This window comes from Chelonoidis abingdonii, chromosome 13, assembly GCF_003597395.2.
Source record: "Chelonoidis abingdonii isolate Lonesome George chromosome 13, CheloAbing_2.0, whole genome shotgun sequence".
Classification (NCBI taxonomy): Eukaryota; Metazoa; Chordata; order Testudines; family Testudinidae; genus Chelonoidis; species Chelonoidis abingdonii.
Window position 1 is genome coordinate 6,936,268 of NC_133781.1, and position 21,869 is coordinate 6,958,136.

The following is a 21,869-nucleotide window of genomic DNA, read 5'->3' on the forward strand; positions in this document are numbered from 1 at the left end:
TGCTGTGAAAGTGTTCTTAAAACAAACATTTGCTGGATCATCATCTGAGACTGCTATGCCATGAAATACGTGGCAAAATGCTGGTAAAACAGAACAGGAAACATAAAATTCTCCCCCAAGGAGTTCAGTCACAAAGATAATTAATGCATTATTTTTTTAACGAGCCTCATCAGTATGGAAGCATGTCCTCTGGAATGGTGGCCGAAGAATAAAGGGACATACGAATGTTTGGCATATCTGACATGTAAATACCTTGCAATGCAGGCTACAAAGGTGCCATGCGAATGCCTGTTCTCACTTTCAGGTGACATGGTAAACAAGAAGCGGGCAGCATTATCTCCTGCAAATTTTAACCACACTTGTTTGTCTGAGCAATTGGCTGAAGTAGGATGGAATGGAGTTTTACATTGTTTTATTTTTTGAATGCAGGGGTTTTTTCTATATAGTTCTACATTTTTAAGTTCAACTTTCAAGTTGAAGAGATTGCACTACAGTGCTTGTATTAGGTGAATTGAAAAACACTGTCTTTTGTTTTTTTACAGTGTAAAATTTTATTTGTAATAAAAATAAATATAAAGTGATCACTGTACATTTAGTATTCTGTGTTGTAATTGAAATCAGTATGTTTGAAAATGTAGAAAACATCCAAAAAATGTAATAAATTTCAGTTGGCATTCTATTGTTTCATAATTAATTGTGATTAATTTTTTTTAGTTAATCACATGAATTAACTGTGATTAATTTACAGGCCTAGTTTGCACCCTTAACACACTCCCCTTTTGTAGTCAGTTTAAGGCCCTTCTGACTTGTTTGGCTTCGATCATCCAGAACGTTGGATCTTCTACTACTGAGATGGAGAATGTCCAAACCATACAGCTCCCTTTCCCCTTAGAAGGTACCTTGATGTTCCACAGATCTGAACCCCGTTACACAATTTACCTAGTCAACAGTTAATCTCCAGTATCTTCTGTCACCTGTCCTCCCTGGATCATGAGACAAGAAGAATTCTCTGAAAAGATCACCTGGGCTTTCTTCTCTTTCAGCTCTTTTCTGACATGTCTGAAGTGTTCACTGTTGTGTGGTGTTCTTGAATCCATGTCACTGGAAACAATTTACCTTGCCATATAACACAAGAGGTGTAGGGTTCACCTGATGAAATTAATAGGCAGCAGGTTTAAAACAAACATAAGGAAGTACTTCTTCACATAATGTAGTCGATCTGTGGAACTTGTTGCCAGGGATGTTGTGAAGGCCAAAAGTATAACTGGGTTCAGAAAAGAATTAGTAAAATTCATGGAGGATAGGACCATCAATGACTAATAGCCAAGATGCTCAGGGATGGAACCCCATGCTCTGGGTGTCTCTAGACCTTCAACTGCTAGAAGCATCTCTCACTAGCCACTGACAGAGACAGGGTACTTGGCTAGATGGACCATCGATCTAATCCAGGATGGCTGTTTTTATGTTCTGATGTTAAATATTTAATAATGGCCCTTTACTCTAGCAGAGAGAGGTATAACATGATCCAATAGCTGACAGCTGAAGCTAGACAAATTCAGATTGGAAATAAGGCATATATTTTTAATTATGAGAGTAATTAACCGTTATAACAATTTACTAAGGGTCATGGTGGATTCTCCATTGCTGATAATTTTAAAATCAAGATTGGCTATTTTCTGAAATAAACCTTTAGCAATTACTTGGGGGAATTTCTATGGCCAGTGTTAAACAGGAGGTCAGACTAGATGATCACAGTGGTACCTTCTGGCCATGGAATCTGTGAATCTACCACAGTCCTTGGTAAATTGTTCCAGTGGTTAAGTACCTTTGCTGTTAAAATGTTATGCTTTATTTCCAGTCTGAATTCCAACTTCGAATTCCAGCTATTGGATCGTGTTAGACCTTTCTCTCCTAGAGTGAAGAGCCCATTATTAAATATTTGTTCCTCATGTAGATACATGTAGACTGTACTCAAGTTACAACTTAAATCTTCTCTTTGTTAAGCTAAACCAATTGAGCTTCTTGAGACTGTCACTGTAAGGCAGGTTTTCTAATTCTTTAATCATTCTCGTGGCTATTCTGTGACTCCCTCCAGTTTATCCCCATCGTCCTTGAATAGCGTATACCACAGCTGGACACAGTATTCCAGCTGTGGTCACACTGCTGCTAAATATAGAGGCAAAATAACCCTACTCCAGTTTTCCCTGTTCATGTATCGAAGGGTTGAACTAGCTCTTTTGTCCACATCATCACACTGTGAGATCATGTTCAGCTGATTATCCACTATGACCTCCAAATCATTTTCAGAGTCACTGATTCCTGGGATAGAATTCTACATCCTGTAAGTGTAGCCTACAATCTTTCTTCCTAGTTGTATACATTTACATTTGGTCATATTAAAATGTACATTGTTTGCTTGTGCCCAGATTACCAAATGATCTAGATGGCTCTTTATCAATGACCTATCTCCATTATTCACTATTCCCCCAATTTTTCTGTCATCAGCAAATTTTGTCAGTGATGATTTTGTTTTCTTCCAGGTCATTGATAAAAATATTATAGCATAGGTTGAAAAACTATCCCTGCAGGACCCCACTAGAAACACACCTGCAAGATAGACTATAAGTAAAGCCAGCAGCAATATTGCTTAGGGCTGTTTGTTAGAGCAGTGGTCTCCAAACTTTTTTGATCGTGCACCCCTATCAGTAAAAAATTTTGAGCTTGCGCCCCCAATATATGTATATTTATGTATAAATTATATACATGTACTACTATACTAATATATTATGTACATTATAAAACATACAAGAATAGAAATTAAAAAAAGATGAGATAAAGATGAAATAAACAATATTTTAAGAATAATTTTTGTAGTATTTTATTTATTAAAGGCACAAAAACCCTTTTTGCTCTCAAAAATAATTTATTATTATTTTTAGAACAATGTGATTGCATATGCCTCATTATTTCTGAAAATCTTGGTTTAACAGTTTGTTACAGCAATTTGAAGGTCTGGATTAGGGTTAGGGGGAAGGAAGGGGTTCAGGGTGGGGTGCAGGGTCTGGGAGAGAGGGTGTGGGAGGGCGCTCAGGGTAGGGGTGCGGGTCTGGGAGGGAGTTAGGGTGCGAGAGGGCACTCAGGGTGGGGGTACGGGGTCTGGGAGGGAGTTAGGGTGTGGGAGGGCACGGAGGCTCAGGGCTTGGGCAGGCAGGAGGGGCCGAGCACTTACCTGGGGCATCTCCTGTTTGGTGCAGGGTGTGTGCAGGTGGCTCTGCGCAGTGCAGCACCGACCCCATGGCCACAATTCTGGGAGTCTCCCCCACCCCACCCCCCGGTAGGGCCACCCGGAACGCAGGGGCTTTAGGGGCTGCAGGGCCCTGGGCTAAGGGGGCCCCGGGGTCCTGGCCTGCAGCTCTAACGCCCCTTTTGGAATGTGGCCCTGCGAGCACGGGCCAGAGGACTCAGGAGGAGCAGGGGCAGCTGTATGGCCAGCGGCTGGAGAGAAGCGGCCACTTCTGTCCAGGCAGTTTTGACGGGGAAGGCACCGCTTCTTTCTGGCTGCTGGTTGTGCAGCTTCCCCTGCTCCTCCACGGGCCGGAGGACTCAGGGCTGCATTCCGAAAGGGGCTTTTGAGCTGCAGGCCAGGTCCCCAGGGACCCCTTAGCCCAGGGTCCTGCAGCCCCTAAAGCCCCTGCATTCCGGGTGCCCCTGCCTGCGAGGGGGAAGGGATGCAGCTTCCCTGCTCGCTCGTTCCCTCCCTCCTCTGGCCGCCCCTTTCCCCCCCCCTCCGGCAGCGCGCCTCCTGCCACACCCCCCAGTGGATCGTCTTGCATGCACCCCACTTTGGAGACCTCTGTGTTAGAGAGCTGTAACAGGATGAATCCGGACACATACTTGGGTGGTAGACCTCCAAGAAAACCCTTATGCAGCAAGAATATGATTTTGGTGATGACAGTCTTTCCTTGAGCTAGTTCTGAGCGGTGTCTCCACATGGAGTTGGAGCAGAGCTGAGGGAAGTCTTGGGGTTTGAAACCCCCTTCTTCCTCCAAACAGACAATCAAGCAACCAAAAATAAAGCAACCAAACCTGGATAGTTGCTGGGAAACAATTGAGGCCAAGAAGCTGTGACAAGCAGCTCTTAAAAACCTAGAGGATAAGTTTCAGAGAGAAATTGGAGTCAGAGTTGGTGACTAGAATGACTAAGACATGACACTGTTCTCATCTTTTAGAGCAGTGATCCCCAAGCTTTTTACCTCATGAGTGGGGATGCAGACAGGGGTAAGGGGGCTGAGGCCACAGCTGAGGGCAGCTGTGGGGCTGGGAGCGGAGCCTCAGCCGGGGGCTGAGGCTGGCAGCTGGGGTCTTGCCGCAGGCGGGCGGCCAGGATTGGAGCCTTTGCCAGGGGCTGAGGCCAACATCTGGGGCACAGGGATGGAAGTGGAGCCCTGGGTGCGGGGCCAGCAGCCAGAGCCAGGAGTGGAGCTGGGTGGCGCTCACATCCTGCTCCCCATGAGGACTGGAATGCCCCACAGTTTGGGGAGCCTCGGTTTTAAGAGTGTGTGCCAGCTTTCTGACACTCACCTCCTCCACCTGAACTGTAAAAAGTAGAACTTTTGGATGGATGTAAGGGGGAGTTGGCGTAATTCTGGTCTGAATCCAGATGTCAGCAGAGGAAAGATCAGGGTAAAGATGAGTTCTAGAAGTGTACAGCACTGGAGAGAGGGGACACTAAGTCTGAACCCTGCTGAGCACATACACTGTCCCCATGTATCTGCAGATGTGTTTCTTGGACCTGCCAAGAGGCTGCATGGTGCAGGGTGCTTGATCCCCTGCTGGCAGTGCCAGCAAACACCAAGGCAGCCAGGAGCAACAGTTGGGTGCTGCAGGAAGGGGCCTGCTGCAATGCCAACCTGATGGTGGGACCCCATTTCCACCCAGGAGCCTGTCATGGCCGCAGAAAAATCCCCTGGTAGTTGCATATGGCCATGGTGGTTGCATGTGGCTGCATTTGAGAATCGCTAATCTAAACCTCGGGCTATCCAATATTTTTATCAATGATCTGGAAGCTGGTATAAAAGCTCTGCTCATAAAATTTGCAGATGAGACACAGATTAGCAGAATGGTAAATAACATTAAAGACAAGGCTGTCATATCGCGCAGTCGGGATCATTCATAAATTCCAAGACCAGAAGAGATCACTGTGATCATCCAGTCTGACCTCATACATAACACAGGCAATAGAATGTTGTAAGCTGTGTTTTGACAGAGCCAAATGAATGCTTATCCATCTAGGAACAAATAATATAGGCCATTCCTACAGAATGGGACACTATTCCGTGGAAGGCAGGACCCTGGAAAGGATTGCAAGGTCACAGAGGACAAGTAACTCTGTGTGAGCTGCTTGTGTTATGCTGTGGCAAAAACTGCTTGAATGTATAAACAGGGGAAGAGTAATTAAGAGTAGGGAGGTGATTTTACCTATGTATCCTGCATTGGGAGGTGTTGGGATTTTGTGGTTCCCAGTTAGTCAGATGCTGGGCAGAATCAAGGGTCTTCGATTTGATTCAGTTTGATTCGATTCAGTTCAATTCAACAAGACTTTATTCAATGTGCACAGAGGGAGAGCCCCTGGTACAAAAATCAGCCACAGTCCCTCCAGCAAGGAGCCCCTCCCATTGTTGTTTTATAGCACATGGCAGTTACATAACAAGTTACATAACACAAACCTCTAACCAATCATATTTAACCTTTCTATATATAGATTTGTTCATCACATGCTTATACTTCTCCACACCACATGTTGCGCTCACCCTCCTCCCCCTGGCCTTCTCTAGAATGTTCCTAGGGTAGTGAGCCACAGCATGCTTTGCTATGCATAAGTACCCTGTAAATCACATTTTATTTAAAGTGAACACAAGCATACCCTTCAGAGGCAGATACTGGAATACTGTGTGTATTTCTGGTGACCATGTTTTTAAGAGGATGTTGAAAAATTGGAGAGAATACAGAAAAGTGCCACAAAATAATTGAGGGGTGGAGAAAATGCCTTACAGTGATACATTTAAAGAACTCAATCTGTTTATCTTATCAAAATTATCAAGCTGTAACTTGATCACTGTGCAGAAGTATCTTCACAGAGAAAAAATACTGGATATTAAAGCTTTCTTTAATCTATCAGAAACAGGCATAACAAGAACCAGTATCTGGAAGTTAAAGCCAGACAAATTCAAATTAGAAATAAATCACACATTTTAATGGTAAGGATGATTAGCCATTGGAACAACTCAAGGGAAGTGATGGATTCTCTATCTCTTGATGTCCTCAAATCTAGACAGGATGCCTTTGAAAAGATCTACTTTAGGCAAACACAAATTACTGGGTTTAACCTAGGGGTAAGTGGGTGAAATTCTATGGCCCATGGTATACTGACGGTCAAATCGTGACTTGAAAAATCTGTGAAATCAGTAATCTGTGAAGGAAATTTGACTATAATGTATAGTATGGTGCAGATTAAAGGCTTGCTACTGCCCCTTGTTTGCCATTAGGAGCCACTACTGCCAGCACACCCACTTCAGCTGTAGCTGCTGCCGATGTACCCACCCTGCTTTCAGCCACTCCCTCATGGTTTTATTTCCTTTGTAGAAGATGCTTCAAATTCAATTTTTTTCTCCTTTGTAGACCAGTATTTTGTGCTGAGCAGACTTTATGGATGCTGGCTGTGTCTTCTACTATCTTCACACATACAAACTCCAAACCAGGACTCCATTCTCAGAAGGCAGCAAATTACAACAAACACTGTGTGCCTCTCACTATGGGCAAAGTGATTGGATTGCGAAAGAGCTGTTCATTCAACAAGTTGGACAGACCCAAAAAAACCTCCCATAGATGGAAAGATCTGCACTCTCTTTAATGGATTTTATAACAGTTGTGTTCACAGCAGTTCCCCCTTTGCAATGCAATGCAAGCTGCTGAACAACATAGTAAAAGTACTAGCAGAATGAATAAAAGCTCTTATTAAAATGTAGTATTAATTTAATATAAGAAAAATGGGGGTGGAGTTTTCACAGGTTTAAAGGGGAAATTGGTGCTACAGATATTAGCTGGAATAGCCAATAATACTAAAAAAGAGATGTTCTTCTCTCCCTTATGTGAAATGGGTGCAAAGGCAAAAAATAGCTGTATACATCCATCCACTTACACTGGCCCTATTGCCTGTCATGCCTCACTGGCTGGAGATTTTTTTCTCCTATTTAGATGATGAGATCACAGCTGTATGTCAGTCTGAGATGATGTACAACAATGATGCTACCAGCCAGGCCCAGATGGCCATTCTGAATGTGGATTTAGAAGAAGTGGGCCAAGACTTTCAGTAGTGACTGTCCCACAGTCTGGAATGGCTCATAACTGTGTGTGGCTATCTCAGGGCCGACGGTCAGAAAACGAGGGCAGATACCCCAAACTGTTGGAATGTGCTATAATTTGATTTTACCAAGCCAGTAACAAATGTGAACTCCTGAAACACTAGACCAGTCTTACCATGCAGTCACAGACAGTCCCATCAGACTCTTTTATCTTGTCACCCAAACAAACTGAACTTTGTGATAAACGATTATTTAAACCAAAAATCATACATCAGTCCCAAGCACCTGGCCACTTACCCCAGATCTTTTGTTACTCCAGATCTTACACCAAAGATAATGCTGGCAGCCAGTTCTATGGTAAACTAAAGATTTATTAGCTGAGAAAAAAGAGTGAGCGTTATTGAGAAGATAAAGCAGGTAAAATATATGTACAGCTGAGTCAGGGTCTATAATTACAAATACTAGCAGAGATGTAGTAATCTTCCAGTTTCCCAAAAGTCTCTCAGGGCTACCCAGAATAACTCTGGAGATCTTCGTCTTCTAGTTCAAGAGTTATTTTGCCCTGCTAGAATTCATATAGTCCAGAGATGAAGGATCTGTCTCTGAATCCATATTTATAGTCTCTTCACGCAGAAGCAAACTGACAGTGTCTCTCTACACGTGTGGGCTTTTCCTTTGATGATGATGAGTGAGGCATGCACTTAGCTTTTTGACCTCCGACCATCACACATAATGGCCACTTGCTTTGAAATTAGCATTTTCTGTTAAAGTTCTTAAGTCCTTCATTAGCATTTCACAAGATTTCTGTGATGGGTTATTTAGTTATATGGATACACACAATGTAAATGTTTGCTATTATAAAAGGAACAGGTAAGTGAAAACAATACAAGTAACATTCCACTAGTTTTCATGAAGTTTAAATATCTGAATACACACTTATACATTTAACAATTTGATCTATACTAACACACAGGTAAAGTGGCCTGGGTTCTGACCTGATATGGCACCTTTTTTGCCAGTGTCACAGTGACTACTGACTTTGGCGGCTTTGCTTTTTGAGTGCCCCAAAAGGAGACTTATTTTCAGCTGGTGAGTGCTTAGCACTGTCTTCAAAATATCCCTTTATTTTAAGGTTTTGGGCACCCAAAATCACTGGTCACTTTTCATAATGTTGGTCCTGGCATGTAAATCACACTCTCATTTAAGTTAAGAGGTTTATGCTGTTTCCTGTGTTAAACCAAAAGTGAGGTATTTTTGTGGTAAGTATTGTCTGGTCTTAAACTCTCTCATACCTAATTAAATCTTATATGTGTGTGGGTGCTGGTATTAGCACATACTTTTCACCCCATCAACAGCTACTACCAACCAGTGGAGCTAAATCAGTGGCACCAGAGAATAAAGGTGGTGACAGACAGACTTACAGACAAAGGAGATATGGGAGGAGGCAAGTTCAGAATGAAGGACTATGGGCATGGCTACACTTGCAGAGGTAGAGCACTTTGAGTTAAAGCAGCCTTCGTAGAGCGCAGTAGGGAAAGCGCTATAGTCTGTCCAGATTGACAGCTGCAAGTGCATGGCGTCGCCACATTAGCAGCTCTTGCCACAGCCACAGAGAGCAGTGCATTGTGGTCCTATCCCAGCATGAAAGTGATTGCAATGTGCTTTTCAAATGGGGGCTGGGGTGGAGTTTGAGAGGGAGTGTGTTGTGTGTATGTGGGGGGAGAGAAAGTGGGTTTTTGGGGCTGAGAGCATGTCAGCATGCTGTCTTTTAAGTTCCAACAGCAGCCGACCTTCCCCGCACCCCCGCCCCTCTCTCTCTCACACAGCATTCCACTGTAATGGTTGCTTTGTCTCGGAGCGGATAAGCATGCCGGAGCTTTCAAAGGGCATATCAAAAACAATTTCAAGAGTGGCCACTTGACTTAAGGGGACTATGGGACATTTCAGGAGGCTGATCAGAGCGCAGTAATGCAACATCTCATTCACACTGATGCTGGGGCGCTCCAATGGAGTCGCATCAAACATTATTCTACTTGCTGAGGTGGGGTACCAGGAGTGCTCTAGCTGTGGAGTCAGAGCGATCTACATGCCTTTCCATTGTGGACAGGTAGTGAGCTAGTGCGCTCGGGGCTCCTTTAATGCGCTGTAATTCGCAAGTGTAGCCAAGCCCTAAAATTGCAACCTTTGGAGGCCTGCGTCATGGAAAGGAAGAGAGGCCAATAATTAGGGTGGAGCAGTAGTGACTTCATAGTTAAAATAAAAATTCTGCCATAACTGTATCACTTTAAACTGTTTTTTCCTGATAATTATTACAAGACCATACGTGTACCTAGTGCTTCCCTTTTGCTGTCATTGACATATCTAAGTAAAAGTGAAGGTGGCACCCAGAAAATTGAAAGTTGTAAATTTAAACAAATGGAGTTATTAACTTTAACATTCTTAACATAATGCTTATCAGAAACCCTCTCTTTTATGTTAAAAGGAAGATATAATAAAATGAAATGATACTTAGGCAGAAAGGGAAGATAAGAAGTGAATGTAATCCTGGATCATACAAGGCTTTAACAGTCCAGTCAAAAATAAACATAAAGAAAAAGATAGTCTTTAACGAATGTCTGAAAAGTGGCCATAAACAAAACGTGCATTAAAATTGTCAAAGTATTTGAATTTTCCATATTGGCTTGTTGCAAGTCAGGTTCATACATACAGAATAATACCACTTCACAGTTTTGAATGAGGTGTCTCACTTTTTTTGGAGCCCTTTAGCAACAAATCTGTAATATTTTGTTATTTTGCGGCTCTGATCTTTTGCCTCCTCCATGTACTGATTACTACACCAGCAACGGCAAATTCTGTGTTTTATACAGTTTCCAAAGTGACACTTTTCACCACAGAAACTAATATGACCCCATGATTCAGGCAAATGGGTCGAGGGGTTTCCCAGCAAGAGTTATTATGACAGAAGGTTTCAGGTACTCAGGTCCATGAAACAGGTTTCAGCATTCCTCTCACTCAGAGTTAATTGAAGATGATATACTAACCAGGCCAGTTTCCCAACACATTATAAACACGGTTGTTTTTGAAGAGGCAAGGGATCAGAAAATGGAGATTAGGAGGATAGAAAGATGATGAGAGTTATGTGAAAATGGTCTTCAGCAAAGCTTGCAGCTCTGATCCAGCTCAGTCCCTATGTTGAAGAACAGCATAGTTGATCCAGAAACAAAGCTGTTCCTGTAGACTATATTTTTGACGTGCAGAACTCTCTCTTTGAAGAAAAAGGCAAAAAAAAAAAAATCTTTCCACAAAAATAATATGCAAAATCAAATTAACGTGTAGCCTACATTTACACACACTGAATAGGTATAGCTCAATGTCTTAGTGTAACAGTGATGTCTCCAAAATATCGGAACACTCACAACTAACTTACAGTCTTATTCACAGATTTTACTTATGCCAGCTGATAGGTATGCCGGCTCTTTAGGTTTCTACAAAAAATATAAAGTGGAATTAAAGTTGACAACATCAATCTGACATGTTTAGGAGCGACTGTATAATGTGCAGAGGAGGGTGCATGCCTTATTTAATGTGGGTTGCAATTCATTTATTGAAACACCTTAAAGGACAAGACTTTCCTCTTCCTTCTTGCAAAGGAAGTGACGAAGAAGAGGACTTACAGATGAAAATGGCATCAATCTAAGGTGGAAATCTGCTGGTTCACAAAAATTATCTCTGTCTGATCTACATACTTAAACCAATTTTGTGAAATTTTCATTTGATTTTTAAAAAGCCTGTAAAACATATGAAGTCAAATCCAGTTTCTGTCAAATTGAATGGCAAATCTCCAACTGACTTCAGTGGGGTCAGGATTTAATTTTTGGAAATGTAATCCAAGTGAAAAACTTGGTAGGTTAGAAGATAAGGTTGGTTGACCAATAAAGAAATAACTGAATTTTTTCATTTCCTATATTTGGAAAAAAATTAAAATATGAGCAATGAAAAATCAAGTTATTATGAATGATAAACATAAGACATGCCGTACTGGTTTATTTACTCTCTGTATATAAAGAAACAAACAGCAAATTATTCAACAAGACACAAAAATTAATAAAAAATTGTATTAATGAGACAGCCTTGCCGCTGACAAATTATCTACTGATGTAAATGCTACAAATATATTTTCTAATAAATTGCAAAGAAAATATTTTAATTATCATTACTATTACAGTATATATTTTATGCTTCTTATCCTGTCACTGTATTAGTCAGATTACACAAAATCCCAAGGTATAGAACACTATGTATATGTCAAATACATAGTGTTCTTACATTGTTTTTAAATTTTTTACATACTGTTACTCATGGATTAAACAGTACATCAGCAGGGGACTGGTTCTGTGATGTCAAGAGAGGTTTTTTCTTTGACTTCAAGCCCCAAAGTACAAACTGTAAATTGGAGTTAAAGCTGTCTCTTGTTAATTAATTTGTATGTTTTACAGAATATTTGCTATCCATTTCTTTATGTACATAGTGTAGAAGAATGTTAAGTTTGTTATGTGCTTGTAATACAACTGTTAATTTTTCATTTAATATCTTTTGGTTTTCAGTGATGTCTTCATGGTTCAAGCAATCTTATCTTCCAGCCAATGAAGATTTTTGTCGGACTAATAATAAATATATACTAAGAAAATGTAAAGTTCTGGACAGATATTTATAGATGTTGGAACTGATCCTCACAACAGTTTTCTTGCCTTTCATTTGGGGGATGTGGGAGTTAAGGTTGAAGGTAGAAAATAACATACAGTAATAGAAGGCTGAGAACGGAACCTGGCTGAGGAGGGTAGTGCCAGATGGACCCACTGCCAGAGACAGAGAGGGTTGTTGTTAATATTCCTCTTGGTTTTATTTTGTTCCAGACTCTGACTTACTCAGATTAGAAGTGCATGCTAGAATTTTGAGTGAAAGCTTCTGTCTATGACCTTTCTACTTACCCCATGTAATAAGCCCTGCTGGTTTTGAACCCTGGAATAGATACCCCATATGTTCAAGACTCTTATCCCAAGTAGGAAACCTCATGATCTCCAAATCTGAAATCCCCCCTCACAATTGACTTATGCATTGGTTGGTCTCTAGTATTAGCCTTCTCTTTTTGCTTGCACTTGGCACCAGAATGACCCTTAAGAAGACCACCTGCGTTGTCTTCAGTTGTCTTAATAAATCCCTAGCATCTTTATCTGCTGTATCCTGTAACCTTCTGTTTGTATTGTTCGTTTCCGTGTGACCCATAGTAAGTGGAAATCCCCAGTGTTCCTCAGGATATCCTTTGCTTTTCTTGTCAAATCCTTTGTCTTGGCACCTGGGAGGCAGCAGTAAGCCATTCTGTTCTCGTTCTGAGTCATGGATACAAATGTCTCAGGTTACCGTCTAATAGTAATCAAATTCACAGAAAATCCAAAGCTAATGGGCAAAGCTAGTACTATGGAAAATAATTAAAGTTCTATAGGCTCTTGGAAAGGTACTAAAATAGAACACATAGAATGAAGTTTAATTGGGATAAATGCAAGAAAGATCTGACACACACAGAATCCTAGAATCCTAGAACTGGAAAGGACCTCGAGAGGCCATCTAGTCCAGTCCCCTGCACTTGTGACAGGACTAAGTATTATCTAGACCATCCCTGACAGCTGTTTGTCTAACCTGCTTTTTAAAATCTCCAATGATGGAGACTCTCCAGTTTCCCTAGGTAATTTATTCCAGTGCTTAACCACCTGGACAGTTAAGAAGTTTTTCCTAATGTATAACCTAAACGTCCCTTGTTGCAATTTAAGCCCATTGCTGCTTCTCCTATCTTCAGAGGTTAAGAAAAACAATTTTTCTTCCTCCTCCTTGTAACAACCTTTTCATACTTGAAAACTGTTATTGTGTCCCCTCTCAGTCATCTCTTTTGCAGACTAAACAAACTCAATTTTTTCAGTCTTCCCTCATAGGTCATGTTTTCTAGACCTTTACTCATTTTTGTTGCTCTTTGGACTCTCAAATTTCTCCACATCCTTCCTGAAATGTGGCGCCCAGAACTGGACACAATACTCCAGTTGAGGTCTAATCAGAGCAGAGTACAGCAGAAGAATTACTTTTCTTGTCTTGCTTACAACACTCCTGGTAATATATCCCAGAATGATGTTTGCCTTTTTTGCAACAACATTACACTGTTGACTCATATTTAGCTTGTGGTCCGCTGTGATCCCAAGATTCTTTTCTGCAATACTCCTTCCTAGGCAGTCATTTCCCATTTTGTATGTGTGCAACTGATTGTTCCTTCCTAAATGGGGTACAGTACTTTGCATTCGTCTGTATTGAATTTCATCCTATTCACTTCAGACCATTTCTCCAGTTTTTCCAGATTATTTTGAATTTAAATCCTATCCTCCAAAGCACTTGCAACCCCTCCCGGCATGATATCGTCTGCAAACTTTATAAGTGTACTCAGTATGCCATTATCTAAATCATTGATGAAAGTATTGAACAGAACCGGACCCAGAACTGATCCCTGTGGGACTCCACTTCTTATGCCCTTCCGGCATGATTGTGAATCATTGATAACTACTCTCTGGGAATGGTTTTTCAACCAGTTTTGCACCCACCTTATAGTAGCTCCATCTAGGTTGTATTTCCCTAGTTTGTTTATGAGACGGTGATGCGAGACAGTATCAAAAGCTTTACTAAAGTAAAGATATACCACGTCTACCACTTCCCCCTATCCACAAGGCTTGTTACCCTGTAAAAGAAAGCTATCAGATTGGTTTGACAAGATTTGTTTTTGACAAATCCATGCTGACTGTTACGTATCACCTTATGTAAAATGGTAGAAAGTTTAGGTATCAAGATTCTTAGTTTCCAATAAACACCTATTAGATAATGTAAGAGAGAACTGCATTGAGGAGGATACTGAGAGTGGTTGGAGTAAATACATTCATTTATATCATCTATAATGTGATAATGCCTTTACAAGGACAAGTATTCTATTTAGATGTATTGTTGCTGCAGTTAGAAATGGAAAGATCCTATCATATCACAGTCCATTGCCTTTAAAGGGAAGTTGTAAGACTAGGGAAGGGATTATTCCTCCTGTATAGTACTTAGGACTTCTGGGACAATGCATGAAGTTTAGGGTTCTATGACATATAAAAATAGTTAAAGATAAAATCGGTAGAAAATTGTACCTTGTTTAAGAGCTGAATTTGCATCATTTACAGGAAAGGCGACTAAGGGATGAGATAATCACTGTCAGTAAATACCTGCCAAGAATTAACACACAGTGGATAGAGCAGGACCTGCCATACATAAAAGAGCAAGGGGGAAAGTTTTAAAATGTATGATGACGTTATTAGTAATACATACGTTGACTTTTAAACATCTGAAGTCCCCAGGGCTGCTACTGAGAATGTGGGCTACATTCTCTGTTACATTTTAAAAGGGAGAACTTGTAGCCATAAGAAGTTTTATAACCATGAGGTCAGTTAGACAATGGAGTGACATCAAGTATGTCTATTTGGCAGGTTAAACTGCAGATAGCATTCATGGAAATTCTGTGGAAACCTCAGTTCCCTCCTATAGCTATAGAGGGGAATAAGCCTGTGGCAATTGCCAGACTCGAGAATGGCCAGTACCAGAAATCCCACAGTAGGCAGCTATGGTGTAGTCTGCCATCATGAAACGCTCATCCTAAACCCTAGTAGAGTTGATTTAAACCCTGAAGCAGGAGGGTTTATATCCCTTCCAAAACAGCCTGCTTGGGATGGTGTCTAGTTGCACAGTGCGATACTTACCCCCGGTGCACTGCTCTTGGTGAGAATGTGCATCAACGACACAAGGAGTAAAGTGTGCACGCGTACAAAAGCTATGTAATACCTGCCGTGGCTCTATGCCGACATAACTTAGGTCAGCAAAATTTTGTATGATTGGCATGACCATAGTCAGAGAGAGTCCTTGGTCAGAGCTTAGGGCATAGCTACATTTAAATTGCTACAGCGTCACAGCTGCTCTGCTGCAGGTTTGCTGCTGTAGCACTTTAGTGTAGACACTACTTATGCTAACAGGAGGGCTTCTCCAATCAGTGTAAGTCAGTGGTTCTCAACAAGGGGTACGTGTACCCCTAGGGGTACGCAGACGTCTTCCAGGGGATACATCAGCTCATTTAGCTATTTGCCTACTTTTACAACAGGCCACATAAAAAATACTAGCAAAGTCAGTACAAACTAAAATTTTATACAGACAATTACTTGTTTATACTGCTCCATATACTATACACTGAAATGTAAGTACAATATTTGTATTCCAGTGGATTTATTTTATAATTATATGGTAAAAATTAGAAAGGATGCAATTTTTCAGTAATACTGTGCTTCCACACTTTTGCATTTTTATGTCTGATTTTGTAAGCAAGTAGTTTTTAAGTGAGGTGAAACTTGGGGGTACACAAGACAAATCAGACTCCTGAAAGGAGTGCACTAGTCTGGAAAGGCTGAGAGCCACTGATGTAGGTAATCCACCTCCACCTTCCCAAGAGGTCTACACCTGGAGTTAGGTCGGGACAGCTATGTTTCTCAGGGTGAACATTCCAATGTAAGTTCTTAGTGTAGACCAGGGTTAGAGTCTCAGACTTTGTCTCTACACTCAAGTTTTGCAGCTTTAATTATGCTGGCATAGTTAAACCCCGCTATTGCAGATGCAATTATATGAGTATTAAAGTGCTTATTGGAAGAGCTTATTCTGGTTTGAAATATAAATGCGTTATGAATGTGGATGTACTGCCTTGGATTAGCTTGCATTGAGTTAAATAGGCTCTGTCAACTGAAGTCCATTATACAGACATACCTCATAATGCAGGATGTTGTGCGGTGCCCTCTGAACTATGGTAAAGAATCTCTGGAAAATGCATCAAGTGCTGATCAAGAAAGTTAGCGGCATCCAAGCAATGCAGAAAATTATCACCTCCCTAGGATATCTGCAATACAATACGGAGAGAGATGGACCCAAATTTAGGGGCCTCATGCCTCCAGGAGAGGCACCTTGTACTCCCTGCCTGACCTTGGTGAGGGACTGCTACCTGGAGCTTCTGGAGCCACCCTTTCTCTCATGTTGCTTCTTGCTCCCTTTTCAAAGCACACAGATGAGATTGCACCATGCCTTTGGTTTTTGTGACAGCAGAAGGTTTATTTGTTAAATTTTAATGTGTGAAAAAAGTATAAGGTAAAAAGCCTAGGTGTACTGTTTTGCCTTCCTTAGAGAGAAACAATCCCCTCCCAAAGAAGATGTCAGTGTAAAAGTCTACATTGAGTTTTGTGTTTAAATCAGCATTCTTGACTTTCCATATTAAGTAACTTATATCAAACCTCATATTATTTTGTCCCTAAGTCACCCTGCATATTTACTGAGGACGGCCCCCTTATAAGAGAGTCCTCATCCCTTAATGAAAAATGATAAAGCTTCTAGAAATTTTAAAATGTTTATGCAATTAATGCCTTATGCATTCTTTGTCAAGTACTGTATATAATAAAGTACACTCCAGCCAAGCCCCTTGAGAGATTTACAGACTGGGGTGTATGTGAGCTCAGTGTAAATTATTCTCTGCCTTAATTTACAGACGTCCACTTGGACACTTTTTCAGCAGAATCAAGTAAGTGTGAAAATGACTCTCTTTTATTAAGAGCAAAGATTTGGAAATGCAGTGTTATTAAATTAACTGAAATCCAGTTAATTGGAACCATTTATTCATTTTGCTACCTTGAATATGGACAAATTAGGAATATGAATGAAAGGCTCCCTGAGAGCCAACAGAAACATTTTAGATAGTTGTTGGAATAGAGAGGTGTTTTAAAATAGTGGGCATTAGAAAGAGGGATATACGGTTACGTACAGGTCCCACTTAGTAATTTTTTCATCACCAAATGTGACAAGATTTCTGTAGGCTCACACAGACATATCTTTATCTTCTTGGGGAATGAGAGATCAATTCTAGGTTCTGCTTCCTCTGACTGTTCATTGCACAAAAAGAAATCCTTTACTGTTAGGCTCCCCACAGCACTGCTCCCTAGACCGCATTGCATGCTGAGGTAGCACTATTAGGGGAGTTGGGACCGGAGCAGAGAAGCAGCCTTTCAAGCATAGAGACACTGGGACTCAGGAACTGGGCACCCCCATCTCCCTATCATGTAGCACAGGCTACTTAATACAGCCCCCTTCCCTAACTGCCCTACTCCTGCCCAGGCCTACACATATGCCTATGTTCCCTTCCCTTCTCTGTCTGTACAACCCCATTCTTTCTCCCTCCCTCACTCTCCACTGCTCAGATGATGCAAAACCATTGTAAATCCAGTTTGATAGACTGATACACTGTGTGAATCTGCCCAGTGAATTTGTCCCTAAAAGTCCCTAAAATAGAAAATTGATTTCAGATTGATACTACAACTTTTTAGAATATTAGTACTTGCACATGGCAGCATTCCCTTTGAGTGCCTTGTGTGGAGTTCATACATGACATCTTTAGTAATTTGAAAAACACAGACATTTCCAGACAAATCCTTCATTAAAATGGGGTTAAGGTTAGAAGTATACATGAGTAACTAAGGGTAAAAACATTACAGAGATGTGGCAACTATTCCAAAACAAAGCCTTACAGAGCCAGAAAAGTCAGAGTTAAGACTGAACTTAAAAGAAATCCAAGCATGTTAAGGTGTGGGAATGCACAGATAAAGACACCCAAACATCCTTATCTCTGCCCTGTAGTGACACCACGAGAGAAGGATTTTTTTTTTAAATCAACCTAATATGTCTTTAAAAATCTGGCTAATCCAATTGTAGACCACAAACACTAAAATGTGTTATTGTAATTGAATGGGTGTTGAATGAGATCAGTGCAGGATAGAGTTAAGGTTGTTTGGGTGTCCTAAGTGCACATTTCCAAATGTAAAATGTTGAATTTCTTTTAACTTTAACCTTTAATTTTAATGTCCCGACTCTGTAATGCTTGTGTTTGGAATAATTACACCATCATTGTAATGTTTTATGCCCTTAAATTACTGATGTGGTACTATGTAGTGTAGTTGTAGTTATGTTGGTCCCAAGATATTAGCGAGACAAGGTGGGTGAGGTAATGTCTTTTATTGGACTAACTTCTGTTGGTGAGAGAGACAAGCTTTCCAGATTTCAGAGTGGTGGCCGTGTTAGTCTGTATCAGCAAAAAGAACGAGGAGTACTTGTGGCACCTTAGAGACTAATAAATTTATTTGGGCATAAGCTTTCCTGGGCTAAAATCCTCTTCATCGGATGCATGCAGTGGAAAATACAGTAGGAAGATATATATACACAGAGAACATGAAAAAATGGGTGTTGTTGCCATACCAACTCTAACAAAGTAATCCATTAAGGTGAATTATTAGCATCAGGAGAAAAAAAAAACTTTTGTAGTGATAATCAGGATGCCCCATTTCAAACAGTTGACAAGAAGGTGTGAGTAAAAGTAGGGGCAACATTAGCATGGGGAAATAGTATTTACTTTGTGTAATGACCCATCCACTCCCAGTCTTTATTCTAGCCTACTTTAATGGTGTCCAGTCTGCAAATTAATTCCAGTTCTGCAGTTTCTCCTTGGAGTCTGTTTTTGAAGATTTTTTGTTGAAGAATTGAGACTTTTAGGTCCGTAATTGAGTGACCAGAGAGGCTGAAGTGCATAGAGACTGTCCGGTTTGGCCAATGTACATGGCAGAGGGGCATTGCTGGCACATGATGTCATATATCACATTGGTGGATGTGCAGGTGAATGAGCCCCTGATGGTGTGGCTGATGTGATTAGGTCCTATGATGGTGTCCCTTGAATAGATAAGTGGACAGAGTTGGCAACAGACTTTGTTGGAAGAATAGGTTCCTGGGTTAGTGTTTTTGTTGTGTGGTGTGTGGTTGCAGGTATTTGCTTCAGGTTGGGGGCCTGTCTGTAAGCGAGGACTAGCCTGTCTCCCAAGATCTGTGAGAGTGAGGTATTGTCCTTCAGGATAAGAAAAAGCAGAAAGGACACTAAACTATCTAAATTACTACATGCCACAAGGGGCCACAGCAGTGGTTCTCTTAACTCACCCAACAGTATTACCCGGCAGAAGAGTCTGTCCTAGCTCAGGGCCTCTCCTTCTGCCCCTCAACCGCCATGAACATGATGCAGTTCTGCAGTGACCTGGAATCCTACTTTCGACGTCTCCGACTCAAGGAATATTTCCAACACACCTCTGAACAGCACAGTAATCCACAGAAAACTTCCTACCAACACTGCAAAAAGAAGGCTTCTGCATGGACTACTCCTGAAGGTTGAAACAACAGACTGGACTTCTACATAGAATGCTTCCACCAATGTGCACGGGCTGAAATTGTGGAAAAGCAGCATCACTTGCCCCATAACCTCAGCTCTGCGGAACACAATGCCATCCGCAGCCTCAGGAACAAATCTGACATCATAATAAAAAAGGCTGAGGTGGTGTCGTCATCATGAATAGGTCACAATATGAAGGAGAGGCTGCTAGGCAACTCTTTAACACCACATTCTATAGGCCATTATCCTCTGACCCCACTGAGGATTACCAAAAGAAACTACACCATTTGCTCAAGAAACTCCCTGAAAAAGCACACACACACCCCTAGAACTCCGACCAGCGTTATTCTATCTGCTACCCAAGAGTCAGAAACCTGGATATCCTGGATGCCCTGTCGTCTCAGGCATTGGCAGCACCCTGACAGCAGGATTGTCTGGCTATGTAGACTATCTCCTCGGGCCCTATGCTGCTAGCACTCCTAGCTATCTTGAAGATGCCACTGACTTCCTGAGGAAACTACAGTCCATTGGTGTCAAGTATCAGAGGGGTAGCCGTGTTAGTCTGGATCTGTAAAAGCAGCAGAGAATCCTGTGGCACTTATAGACTAACAGACGTTTTGGAGCATGAGCTTTCGTGGGTGAATACTCACTTCGTCAGACGCATGTAGTGGAAATTTCCAGGGGAGGTATTATATGCTAGCAGCAAGTAGAGATAAGAGGTTGTTCAACAGGGAGGATGAGGCTGTTATAGCAGTTGCGTGTGACAACAAGGGAGGAGAAACTGGTTCTGTAATTGGCAGCTATTCAAAGTCTTTGTTTAGTCTGAGCTGATGGTGTAATTGCAGATGAAATGAGCTCAGCAGTCTTTTTTGAAGGCTGGTCTGAGTTTTTTTGCTGCAGGATGGCCATAAGGTCTGCTATAGTGTGGCCAGGGAGGTTGAAGTGTCTCTACAGTTTTGTATATTGCGCTTCTAATATTTGATTTGTGTCATTTATCTTGTCTGTAGAGAAATGTCATTGTGCAATTTACATAGCAGAGGGGCAATTGCTGATATGATGGCGTATATCTTGATGGATTGTAGGTGAAATGAACCGGTGATGGTGTGGCTGAGCTGGTTGGGTTCTGTGAGGGGTCGTGGTGTAGATATTGGCAGAGTTGGCATCGAGGTTTTGTTGGATGGATTGGTTCCTGAGCTATGAGTTACGATGGTAGGTGTGCAGTTGCTGGTGTGAAATAGTTTAGGTGCAGTTGTGCTGTTGGGACAAGGATTGGCCGGCACCCAAGACCTGTGAAGAATGTGGGGATATTGTCAGGATGGGTTGTAGATTCCTGATGATGCGTGGAGGGGTTTAGCTGGGGGATGTATGTGAATGCCAGTGATCATGTTGGTTTCTTTCTTGGGTTTGTCTTGCAGTAGGAAGCTTTGGGTAATGTCTGGCTTGTTGATGTGTTTCTAATTCCTCGTCGCGGGTATGTAGTTTTTGAGCATGCTTGGTGTAGATTTTGTAGGTGTTGGTCTCTGTCTGAGGGGTTAGAGCAGATGCGGTTTGTACTCAGTGCTTTGGTGGACAATGGATGTGTGAGTGCCGGGATGGAAGCTGGAGGCATGAAGGTAGGCATAGCGGTGGTAGGTTTTCGATATAGGGTGGTGTTAATGTGACCACATTATTTGCACCGTGGTGTTAGAAAGTGACTCAATGTAGATTAGTCAGGCTGAGGTTTGATGGTGAGGTGATAGTTGTTGAATATGGTGGAATTTTTCTAGCGTCTCCTTCATGGGTCTAGAGATGAAGATGTCATAATGTACATAGGTAACGAGAAGGGGCGGAGTGGACGAGAGCTGAGGAAGCGTTGTTCCAGGTCAGCCATAAAAATATTGCAATAATTGGTGGGGCCTGCGGGTGACTAGCAGTGCACTGATCTGGAGATATATCTTGTCATCAATTTGAAATAGTTGGTGTGAGTATAGAAGGCAGCAGAGTCAGCGCCAGTTGTGCTGTGGCATAATAGGGATACTGTTCTGACAGCTTATATTCATCCGTGTGTGGATGTTTTGTGTAGAGAGCTCTACGATCCATGGTGGCTAGAGATGGTGTTTCTGGGAGGTGGCCATGCATGTGTTTCCTCAGGAATCAGTGGTGTAGAGATGGAGCGA

At 41.7% G+C, this 21,869-nt stretch overlaps 1 protein-coding gene across 8 annotated transcripts in view; it reads left to right on the forward strand.

Moving 5' to 3' along the window:
* MAP2K4 (mitogen-activated protein kinase kinase 4) overlaps positions 1–21,869 on the forward strand; it is a 180,413-nt gene that overhangs the window by 55,577 nt on the left and 102,967 nt on the right. For 4 of the 8 annotated variants that reach the window (XM_032803759.2, XM_032803783.2, XM_032803776.2 and 1 more), the window contains one exon: positions 17,002–17,034. The exons of the other annotated variants lie outside the window; for them this stretch is intronic. In XM_032803759.2, coding sequence (XP_032659650.1) covers positions 17,002–17,034 — 33 coding nt within the window. The remainder of the gene's footprint in view (positions 1–17,001; positions 17,035–21,869) is intronic. 8 annotated transcript variants of the gene reach the window in all.